This window comes from Bos grunniens, chromosome 27 (assembly GCF_055505025.1).
Source record: "Bos grunniens cultivar Pamir isolate PY7600 chromosome 27, Bosgru_T2T1.0, whole genome shotgun sequence".
Classification (NCBI taxonomy): domain Eukaryota; kingdom Metazoa; phylum Chordata; class Mammalia; order Artiodactyla; family Bovidae; genus Bos; species Bos grunniens.
In genome coordinates, this window is record NC_141191.1 from 35819447 (window position 1) to 35831924 (window position 12478).

At 34.9% G+C, this 12478-nt stretch overlaps 1 protein-coding gene across 3 annotated transcripts in view; it reads left to right on the forward strand.

Annotated features, from left to right (window-relative positions):
* Window positions 1–12478, forward strand: part of ADAM9 (ADAM metallopeptidase domain 9) — a 92761-nt gene that overhangs the window by 29613 nt on the left and 50670 nt on the right. For all 3 annotated transcript variants that reach the window (XM_086380378.1, XM_086380379.1, XM_086380380.1), the window contains 7 exons: window positions 369–445; window positions 1431–1626; window positions 3120–3185; window positions 4142–4213; window positions 7084–7253; window positions 10032–10113; window positions 10618–10751. In XM_086380378.1, coding sequence (XP_086236504.1) covers window positions 369–445; window positions 1431–1626; window positions 3120–3185; window positions 4142–4213; window positions 7084–7253; window positions 10032–10113; window positions 10618–10751 — 797 coding nt within the window. The remainder of the gene's footprint in view (window positions 1–368; window positions 446–1430; window positions 1627–3119; window positions 3186–4141; window positions 4214–7083; window positions 7254–10031; window positions 10114–10617; window positions 10752–12478) is intronic.

Consider the following 12478-nt stretch of genomic DNA (forward strand, 5'->3'; position numbering starts at 1 on the left):
CCTCTGGACTGCTGCCTTAAAAATTTGGCAGAAATTCAAATTCTTTGTACCCATAGGGTGATAGTAGACAGTCTGAAGATAGTCCAAAGAATGCCATGTGATAATTATGGGATGCCAATAATAGAATTGGAGAAGGAAATGGCAACTCACTCCAGTATTCTTGCCTGGAGAATCCCATGGACAGAGGAGCCTGGCGGGCTACAGTGCATGGGGTGTCAATAGTCAGACACGACTTAACGATTAAACCAATAATAGAATAAAAAGTTTAGTTGATTGGCCTTAAATAACTTTTGGTTCTGCACTCTCTATGATGATTTTCAGCAAGGTAATACTATTTTGAAATTGACACTTTTTTTTTAATCATTTAGAATCATTGTCATTATCGGGGATATGTGGAGGGCACTTACGATTCATCCATTGCACTCAGCGACTGTTTCGGACTCAGGTAAGGAACTTTCTTTATCAGCATTTTTTCATTCCCTTAATTCTTTTCCCTTTACCTATCTCTGTCTCCAGATCAAGTCATTTTAGGGTACTTAAATTTAGATTTTACTTTGATGTTGCTGAAGGTCTTTCTAACAGTGTTTCAGATGTCCTTCTTGGCATGTTTATTTAGGACAGTATTACAGGTGATGAATTTTATTACCTAAATAAAAAAAAATTCATTTTTTGAGACCACTAAATAAATTTTGCTATTTAAAAATAAAGCATACTTTAAATTTCTGTCACCTTTTAGGTTTATATAACTTTTACTTCTGTTCTTTTATCTAAGCCTCATAATGACTGTGAAAAGGGGCTGATTGCTTCCATATTTAGGTGAGGAAGCTGAGGTTCAGAGAAATCATACCATGTGTCAAGTGAAGTGATAATAATATTAAATTTATGAAGGGCCTGGCAATATCACACTGGACTGGTTGATTGGTTACATGATTGATTGAACTAATAAATATTACTTTAAATTCTCAAGCAAACTGTATGAGATGGCGATGAGTACTATCTCCATCTAAGCTGTGACACTTGTAGAACAATTACTGTGTACCAGGCAGTGTCCTAAGTATTTTTTGTGTTCATTAAATAGTTTTCAGGACAACTCTAGGAAGAATGTCTACTAAGGCTAGTAGGAAACATTTAGGATTCAAACTTTGGTCCTCTGGCCTCCAGACTTCACACTTTAAGCCACTGTTCTGAATTGCCTTTCTTTATACAGTGATCTCACAGAGGGATTAAGTAATTTTCAGGTCTGTTAGTAGCTGTCTTGAGCTTTTAATTTAGGGCTGCCCGACTCTAAAACCTCTATTTTTCTCAACACCATGTTATCCCTTCTTACATATGTTAAGAATTAGGACTTGAATTCATGTTTCTTAATTCCTTTTCCTGTGTATTTTTTTTTTCCATCCTAAAAAACTGTGTTTGTGTAATACAACACTTAGAGGCTTGCTGCATATAGAAAATGTGAGTTATGGGATTGAACCCCTGCAGAACAGCTCTCATTTTGAGCACATCTTTTATCGAATGGATGATGTCCACCACGAGCCTTTGAAATGTGGTGTTTCCAACAAAGTAACGGAAGAAGAAACCACAAAGGATGAAGAAGAGGAGCATCCTAGTATCACTCAGCTCCTTCGAGTAAGGGACTAATGTATTTCTTCATGGCTCTGACTCAGGTTTAAAAACAATCATGTATTTGTGCATTAAACCAATACCTGTTATTACTGTGTTTTTGCCAGCTTTGTGCCAGACATTGTGATGGGTACCAGGGGATAAAAAGATGAGTAATATGTAGTTCCTGCCACCAAGTTGAGTACAGTCAGACTTCTGTGTTTTGGAAACAAGAGCTTAAGTCTTAAACAGTAACTATATTTCTTTTTGTCATTGCTCTCTAATAATCCATTACCGTGACTTTGAGAGAGCAGTGGACTTTTTAATGTGAATACCCTTTACACAGACTGGAGCTCTAAAGTGAGAGAGAGGGAGAGACAGAGAGGGAAAGAGAGAGATTGAATTTTAGGACTTTAATGATCTCAGATGTTTTCCTGGGGCACTCGTGGTATCCCTGTTTTGAGACTTCTTTAGGATTCCTTGGCTTCCTCTTGACAGGGGTCTCTTAACCTGAGCTGTTTCTGGGACCAGAGGAACCTCAGTTGCAGACAAAGGCAGCTTTCTCTGTAATGAGATGATGTCGCTGTGCCTCTACAAGAGGCTTGTGCTTCTTCTAGAGTATTTTAATTAATTCATACTAATTTATGGCATTGTTTTCATCATCTGTTCTGACATTCATTCTTTTGATTCTTGGATGGTTCTTTTTAAGTTTAGTCATTGGAAAACACTTAAATTTTAACTCATTCTATACTTTACATGGGTGCTTCCCAGGTGGCGCAGTGGTAAAGAATTTTCCTGCCAATGCAAGAGATGCAGGAGAACGTGGATTTGATCCCTGCGTCAGGAACATCCTATGGGGGAGGGCATGTCAGCCCACTCCAGTATTATTGCCTGGGGAATCACATGGGCAGAGGAGCCTGACGGGCTACAATCCATGGGGTTGCAAAGAGTTGAACACAATTGAGTGGCTGAGCATATATGCACAGTTTATGTAAGTTTTTGAAAATCACAAAGCTACTCATTTTTTAAAAGTAGCAACCTTGTATGTCAGTGCAAATTGTAACTCAATAAGACTGGAAGGAAAAAAATAAAGGAAAAGAACAAGAAAATAAAGTGCAGACCTTGTCCTTCCTTCTTGGGTTATTAGCAGATACTCTTTTTTCCACTCTTGACAGAGTAGTAGGTCATCCAATTAAAATATACTTGTATGTGTGTATAGTTTTGATATTAGAGAATCAATAATTCATCTTTGGAAACTTGAATAATTCATGTTATCTTTAGGATTTTTCTCAGAGCACTACAGATGGCATATATCACTTTTAAAAACACATGTTTTTTTGCCTTATTGATGTAGGATGTGTTAAAAATCATTTTATGAAATTCTTAGCAGACATGAAACAAGTGATAAGATCATCGTGTGTTAAAAATAGGAGTCTTATATGTAGTTGTCTTATATGTAATCTGAAGATATAGTCTTTTAACTTTTTGCTTTCCTTTATGGTGTTTGTGTTTTTTGACAGAGGAAAAGAGACATCTTGCCACAGACCCGCTATGTAGAGTTGTTCATTGTTGTAGAGAAGGAAAAGGTAGGATTGGTGACAGTTTTTCTCTTTTTTCATAAAAAGAAGGTGAGAAGTGAGGATCCCATGAAGGAAATATGAAATATATTTGTATTGATTTTTATTAAATGACTTTTCCCTGTAATATTTATACATGATATTCATAATATGTCCAGAACTGAATGTAGCACTGACATTATCTCTACCTTTATTTTTACTGGTGATGTTTTTCCACTGTTTCTTTTGGGTGATTTGCAAATGTTAAACTTCTCCCTTCTTAGGAGGGAGCAGAGTTTAGATGATAAGTTTAGAAGGGAACAGAGGAGAATGAGTCAGCTTAGCATTTATTATTTATTTCATTGTACAGGATAACACATGACATTTTCCTTATTTATACTTAAGACTGTGCTTTACTCAGCTAAGAAAAGTTACGTAATTTATTTCAGCATTTACAAGATTATTAATTTTAGATATAACTGCTATATATTTTAACCTATAGATTATTTGAAATGTTTTATCTGACTTCCGCCAGCTTTGCTGTTGCTGTGAACCAAATTGTTTGCAGAAACTTAACACAACTGACAAGTCCTTTTTTGTAATCCGCAGAGGCAGTTTTGAGAATCTTTATGGTTTTTTAAAAAAAACCCTTATTGTATATAGACTGGAAAATAACAAGCCATACTTTTAGGAGATAGAAATGTATTCTTATTTGTTCATTATAGGTTCATTATCCTCAAGTGTAGAAAGAAGCATAAGGGAATGTGAATAAGCGTGAACTCTGTCCCTGATAATGTATTAAAGGTTCCAGTAGAATATGATGGACAAGTGATAAAAAAAGGAGACTTGAAATATTTTTTCTCATTACTTTCTCCACATAGGTAGAAAATGGTTTAAATAAAATATTTGGATTCTTATCTTGAGATTATAGAAATTTTTTTCTTATATTGCTTTGGTGATCATGAGTTTTCTTCTTTGCCTTTCAGTATGATAACATGGGAAAAAACCAGACTGCAGTGCGAGAAGAGATGATAAGTTTAGCAAATTACTTGGATAGTGTAAGTTTACTTTCTATCAGCTGGGATTATTCTGTCCTTTCCTCTCACAGCCTCTGAATAGAATTTTAAAATTGTCTAATTTGGGGCTCTGATTATTCTAGAGGATAAGTAACTCAGTCTTTCTGGGGTTTGCTCTCGAATTTGTTTTGTAACTTTTCTATGTTTAAAAGGAAAGTATAATTTTAGAGAGAGTGAGACAAATAAGAGATTTCAAATTAGCATCTACTTTATCTTTAGTGTTGAGGAGAAATTCATCAGTTGATCTGAGAAAGAAATGAGAAGTTTATTTGAGCCAAATTTGAGGATTATAACCCAGGAAGAGCATCTCAGAAAGCTCTGAGAACTGTTTTTCCCATTAGAAGTCAAAGCACAGTTATATAAGTTTTTTTGAGACAGAGGAATGTGCATTCAATGAGGTATTATTGACAGTTTACACAATCCAGACCTAAGCATCATCATGGCCCTAGCAAGGTCAAGAAGGAATGTTATCTTTAAGGAGTTGCCTTTTTGATGTTAGGAGAATGCTGCTGTTTATGATTGAGCAGGTATTTCTGCCAATGGAGAGGTTTGGTTGATGCCTTATGCAATATACAAATGCACAGTGGGGTGAGAGAGGAGGCCAAAGGGCAGAGAAAAATTTTTCTGTGTAAATTTTTCTTGTCTTGCCATAAAATATGACTTTTATTTCACAATAGGTAGACTGAGGTTCTCTGGCACTTATGCAGAGATCTTTGAATTTTTGCTGAGAGACTTATTTTAAATAAGGCTGTCTCCTGCTCTGAAACTATATATGACTCTGTGTGTGTGTGAGAGAGAGATAGAGAAGAGGGAGGGATTTGATTTGAGATTTTAGAGTTTATTCATCTAGTGGGAGATATTGAAGAATTAATGTTCCTTTTTTAAGTTTTTATTGGAATATAGTTGATTTATAATGTGTTAGTTTCAGGTATACAGCAAAGTAAATCGGTTATACATATACATATATCCACTCTTTTTTTTTCAGATTGTTTTCACATATAGGCCTTTACAGAGAATAGAGTTTCCTATACTATACAATAGGTCCTTGTTAGTTTTATATACCGTGTATATGTCAGTCCCAATTTCCTAATTTATCCCTTCCCCCCTTATCCCTTGGTAACCATAAGTTTGATTTCCTCCACCTTACTCAACTTCTGTTTTGTACATAAGTTGATTTGTACCCTCTTTTTTTAAGAGTCCACATGTAAGAGCGTGTATCATACTGAGTGAAGTCAGACACAGAAAGACAAATGTCATACAGTATCACATTTGTCTTTGGAAAAATTTAATCTCTAATATGAATATGAATACCAAACATAATAATGATGATGATGATGATGATAGTGATAATGTCCTACTGAATGTTTACAATGTACTAAAAACTGAGTCAAGTGACTTATATTTATTAACTCATTTATTCCTCACAGTATCTCTGTGAAATAGAGATGAGTTCTATAAACCTTTATCTGAAACCTTTGGGGTGCATGCCATTATACTTGTTCACTATACAGTATATGTATAACATGTAGTTCACTATGTATTGGTATTACTTTACACCTTCAAAAGGGTCCTGGGGGAGCACCTTGTAATCTAACTCATTGATATTTCTGTAGTGAAATGTATGAATATTTATATTAAGTGAACTAAAGGTGAACAGTAAATAAGCTTTCATTAGTTTAGGGAAAGGTTTGGATCCAAAATACCAAAAACTTTAAATATCCAGAGTTTGTCAGCTTTTGGAATGGAAGATAAAAAGGATTTCAAACCTTTGTTACTTTTGTTTTGTGAATGAGGAAACTCAGACCCTTGAAAAGTTAGAGTTCCATTATATTGAAGGAAACATTTTTGATAAAGAGGAATCCTATTTTTAAGTGGGATGTTACTTAATTATAAGTTCAAAGATATTCTCATATTCTTTATTATATTACTTTTATTGAAGTGTAGTTGATGTACAGTATTATATATATTACAGGGGTACAATGTAGTGATTCACAATTTTTAAAGGTTAAACTCCATTTATAGTTATTATATTGAGTTGGCCAAAAGGTTCAACTAGTTTTTTTCATACCTGTTTATGAAACACCTGACAGAGCTTTTTGGCCAACCCAATAAAATATTGGCTATTATTCCCTGTGTTGTACAGTATATGCTTGTATATCCTTGTAGCTGATAGTTTGTATTTCTTAATCCTGTATACCCTCCCTTCCTTCTCCCCACTGGTAAGCACTAGTTTCTTCTCTATATCTATGAATCTGTTTCTCTTTTGTTACATTCACTAGTTTGTTGTATTTTTTTTAGATTCCACCAAGAAGTAAGTGTTGATGTTATTTAGTCACTAAGTCGTATCCACCTCTTTGCAACCCCATGGACTGTAGCCTGCTAGGCTTCCCTGTCCATGGGATTTCCCAGGCAAGAATACTGGAGTGGGTTGCCATATCCTTCTTCAGGGGATCTTCCTGGCCCATGTCTCCTACAGTGGCAGGGAGATTCTTTATCACTGAGCCACCAGGGAAGCCCTCCTATAAGTGACACCATACTGTATTTGTCTTTCTCTGTCTGACTTATTGCACTAAGCATAATACCCTCCAAGTCCATCCATGCTGTTGTAAATGGCAAAATTTCATTTTTATGCTTGAGTAATAGTCCATTTGTGTGTGTTTGTGTGAACCCAGTCATCTGTTGACAGACACTTAAGTTGCTTCCAAATCCTGGCTATTGTAAATAATGTTGCTGTGAACATTGGGTTAAATTTATCTTTTCAAATTAGTGTTTTGTTTTTCTCAGATATATACCCAGGAATTGTTCTCATATTCTTTAATAAATTTTGTATATTTTTATGTTTTTCTTCCTAGATGTACATTATGTTAAATATTCGAATTGTGCTAGTTGGGCTTGAGATTTGGACAAATGAAAATCTGATCAGTATGGCTGGAGGTGCTGGCGACGTGTTGTCGAACTTTGTACAGTGGCGGGAAAAGTTTCTTATAACACGTCGGAGACATGACAGTGCACAGCTAATTCTGTAAGTGATTTTTTTAAAAGGTACTCTTTATGATATGGTCAGAATAATAATTTTTGCTTTTTTCTTTTTTTTGCAATCATATTCTCTTAAAGTTTTTGAGCATTCATTTAAATGAGGAAAAAGTTTGATTTGTAGAATGAGTGCAGTGTTCTAATAAGACCTGTCTGTTGGATCTCTTGTGACCTTTATCCCACGTCCTCTTCCTCTTTCCCAGGTATACTTCCTTATTTTAGTATGGCATGTTTTCTAGTTTCTTCTTGTGAAAGGATATATTGAAAGAAAAAAGTTCTGACCTCGTTCATGTCAGAAAACGTGCTTTACAATGTCAAAACAGAATTTAAAAATTATCTCTGGTATACCAGAAACAAAATATACTTTAATTTAAAAAAATTATCTCAATTTGACCTCTGATTATCCTAGTGCTTAAGTAATTAATTGTTTCAGGGCTGTGCTTTTTCATTTGTTTTGTACATTTTAGGTTATTTTGTCAGGTCTAACATTTTTGGCATGAAATCTTTTTCCTTCAGAATTTTGAAGGCATGGCCATTGGTCTTTTGACTTCCAAATTACTGTTGAGAAGCCTTAATTCATTCTTTTTTTTAAAAAATCACTTTAGAATGGGTGAATTTTTTTGTACGTAAATTCTATCTCAGTACAACTTCACTGAGAAACTTTAATGCATTCTGTTTCCTGTTTTTTAGTATATGCCTTTTTTTTTTCTTCCTTTCTGGGAACTTGTAGGATCTGCTCTAGAGGTTCCCAGACCTCTAAATTTTCTTGATGATATGCTTTGGTGTAGGTCTTCTATCACTCATTGTGCTGTGTTCTTAGTGGGTAATTTCAGTCTTGAAAATGTAGTTCTAGGAATTTTTCTCAAATTATTTTGTAGGTGATTTCATCCTCTTTATTTTTATTCTTCATTCCTTCAAGGATTCCTTTTACTCAGCTGTTGAATTTCTTGTGGTTGTCCTCTAATTTTTTATCTTTTGTTTCCTTTCTTCTCATTGTCTTTTTGTTCTGTTTTCTGGGATATTTCCTTAAATTTACCTTCTAAGGTTTTTGTTGTGTTTCTCATTTCAGCTATCTTATTTTTAATGCTTAATAGCTGTTTTTGTTTCCCTTAAAATTTTTATTTAGTCAAATTCTTATTTCATGGATATAATAGTGTTTTTAAAGTCTCTTTGCCATCCTTCTGATATATTTTAAACATTTTTCTTTTTTCTACATAGCATTTTCATGGTACTATAATAAAACTTAAGCTTATATGATTAGTTAATACAGATATATTCCAAAAGCTTATAGCAAAACCCTCACTTAAAATATAAAAAAAATTTTATTCTTCTTAGAAATTTTCTGGTTGATAGGCTGACTTTTTGCCAAAAAATATTTTATGTAATAATTTTTCCCTCCTTCAATGTTGAATGGTACCTAAAATAATTTTTTCTGAGGTGAAATTTCCCTTGATTTTATTTTATTTTTTTTGTCATATGAGTTAATTTAGAGTAAGGCACTGAGAATGCCTACATGGATTTTTATGACCCCATAACCACAAAAGCTTGATCCTGACATTTCGATAAATTTTTAGTAAAATTGTACCCAGAAGTGCCCTCAAAGCCCGACAGTGAGTATGCCTTCTTGTTCACAAAAGACCAAAAGGAACGGACAACAAGCACTCCCTGTGCTTTGCCCAGCCACACCTACCAAGCTGTCTCTCTCTGTTTGGTCTTTGACTGCCATGTTAGAGGTGTTTCTCAGATATCTGATAATCCCTGATTGATTGAGAATGGGATCCTAAAAAGCCTTTTTTGAAGCATTGAGGACATAAATGCGGCTCATTACGGGGTGATCTGGCTAAAATGTTTCCATAGCAATCCCCTTATGTCAGTATCAGCCTCTTGTCCTGGCTGGTCAGGTGTCCCAGAGAATGGTTTATTCATTCATTTAAAAGATGTTTGTTATGTGTATAGCCTAGGCCCTTGGTTATGGCAGTGAACAAAAGAGACAGTTCTTGCTCTCATGGAATTCATACTGTGTTGAAGGAGATTTATCTTGTAAGATAAATAAGTATATATATTGGGTCAGCCAGAAATTTTGTTTGGGTTTTACCCTAACAGCTTGTAGTGTGCTAAATAACAATAAATGGTAAAGAGGAAAAATAAAGCTGAGAGGGTAGAGGCAGAAATATTGGAGGAGTGAGGTTGAAATTTTAAATAGCATGGTGAGGAAGGCCTCAGTGAAGAGATGACCTTTGTGTAAAGACCTGAAGGAGGTGAGGGAGTGTTATGGGTGTATATTGGGGAAGGCACAGGGACCAGGTCCTGAGATACAGGTGTGTTCCCGATGTTCAAGGAGCAACCTGGAGACCATTCTGACTCTTCTGTTCTCTGTGCTCCCTGCTCGCAGCCTCCTGTATGAATATGCCATTGAGTTTGTTATCTGTCTCTTTCCACTAGAATTTTTGAATAAATAAATATAATGCATTTTAGGAAGGTTTTTCATCTAAAAGGTAGAAAACAAGTTGGTTTGATATATCTAATGTATATCTTCATTTGTCTGAAAAATGAACTTGTAATGTCAACTTTCACTCTCTGAAGATAAAAAAAAAGATAAGGCTTTAATTGAACTCTGATTTTTAAAGTGCTATTTATCTTTGTCATTTTTCTCCCAGTTTTTATAGGTTTACCAATTAGTTTAAGATTACCCAAAGAAATAGGAGCAATGTGTACCTTTTTTCTCCTCAAGTACATTTTATAACTTTTCCCTGTTCTCTTCATTTAGGAAAAGAGGGTTTGGTGGGACTGCGGGAATGGCGTTTGTGGGGACAGTCTGTTCAAGAAGCCATGCGGGTGGGATTAACGTGGTATGTTTTCTTCTTGACACCTTTGCATGTTTGCATTATGAAATGTCCAGTAATCGTTTATTTCCTCTTCTAGTCCTTACAACAATATTTTGAGTGTTACAAGGGCCATAGAAGATCTGTTCTTGCCCTAGAGACTGGATTAAGTTTTCTAATACTTATTATATGATCATTAATGCCTCACTTTTCATGAATTAAGGAACAGAGACTCCATCTGAGGAAATTAAGTTAGAACCATGAGCTTGTTTTCCCATCAACCACCATGAATAATCTATTGGCGCTCCTGATCTGTTGCTTAAATGGTCGACCTCCATCATCAGTATGTTAAGTCACACCAGTTTCTTACTAGACTGCAGTGTTTACAGTCTGATGTTGGTTGCTTGCTTTATCATGTCAGCTGTCAACATGGTAGTGGTGAATCTCCTTTTGTGAAAAAGTAATTTTAGAAACAAAAAAATAATCCTTTTTGTTCAGAAACTTAATTAATACCTTCCTGTGTTTGGACAGTTTGGGCAGATCCCAGTGGAGAAATTTGCATCCATTGTTGCTCATGAGTTGGGTCATAACCTTGGAATGAGTCATGATGATGGGAGAGGTTGTCACTGTCCTGTAAAGAGCTGCATCATGAATTCAGGAGCATCGTGAGTAACTGAATTCTTTTTATTCTTCTTCCTTTTTCTTTTTTAAAACCATTTATTGAACATTTGTTTAATGCTAAAAATAAACAATGAATGTATTGCTCATCAGTACTCAAATTTCTGGGAGGAAATCATTTGCCATGTTCTGTAAAACATCAGTATAAATTTTCTTTCATCTGAATGATATAAGAACCCTACTCTAATTATTGATTAATTCATCTCATTTAAATTAATTTAATTTGAAGTATAGTTAATATAATGTGTTAACTTCAAGAGAACAGCAGAGTGATTCACTTGTAGATACATGCGTATATGTGTGTGTGTGCTCAGTCCCTCAGTAGTGGCCAACTCTGTGACCCCCTGGACTTAGCCCACTAGGCTCCTCTGTCCATGAGATTTTCCAGGCAAGAATACTGGAGTGAGTTACCATTTCCTTCTCAGGGATCATGCTGAGTTAGGGATCTAACCCACATTTCCTGTGTTTACCTGCATTGGTAGGTGAATTCTTTACCACTGAACCACCTAGGAAGCTCTATGCACACACACACACACATTCTTTTTCTGATTCTTTTCCGTTATGAATTATTGCAAGGTACTGAATATAGCTCCCTGTGCTATACACTAGGTCTTTGTTGTTTACCTGTGTTATATATAATAGTGTGTGTATGTTAATTCCAAATTCCTAATTTATTCCTCCCCCCTGCCTTTCCCCTTTGGTAACTATAAATTTGCTTTCTGTCTGTGAATCTGTTTCTGTTTTATAAATAAGTTCATTTGTATCATTTTTTTAGATTTCACATAAATGTGATATATGATATTTGTCTTTCTCTGTCTAACTTACATCACTGAATATGATCATCTCTAGGTCCATCTATGTTGCAGCAAATGGCATTATTTCATTTTTTCTTATGGGCTCATGGTATTCCATTATATACATACCACATAAATACATACACACACGCGGCACATCTTTATCCATTTATCTGTTGGTGAGTATTTAGATTGCTTCCATGTCTTGGCTGTTGTAAATAGTGTTGCTATGAAAATTGGAATGCATGTATCTTTTTGAATTAAGAGTTTTCTTCAGATATACATCCAGGAGTGGGATTGATTGCAGGATCATATGAGAGCTTTATTTTTAGGTTTTTAAGGAATCCTCACATTGTTTTTCATAATGGTTGCACCAGTTTACATTCCCACCAACAGTATAAGAGAGTTTCTTTTTGTTCACACCCTCTCCGGTGTTTATTATTTGTAGACTTTTTAATGATTGCCATTCTGACTGGTATGACTCATTGTAGTTTTGATTTGTATCTCTCTAATATTTAGCAATATAGCATCTTTCCATGTGCCTGTTGGTGATCTGTGTGTCTTCTTTGGAGAAATATCTATTTTAAGTCCTCTGCTCATTTTTTGATCAGGCAGTTTTTTTTTGTTTTTTTTTTAATGTTAAGCTGTATGGGCTCTTTGTATGTTCTGGAAAGTAATCCCTTGTTGGTTGCATCATTTGCAAATATTTTCTTCCAGTCTGTAGGTTGTCTTTTTGTTTTGTTTATGGTTTCCTTTGCTGTGCAGAAACTTTAAAGATTATTAAGTCCTACTTTTGTTTATTTTTTGTTTTTATTCTATAACCCTAGAAGAGGAATCCAAAAAACATTGCTGCAATTTATGTCAACAAGTGTTCTGTTCTGTTTGCCACTAAGAGTATCTGGTTTAATAGTATCTGGTTT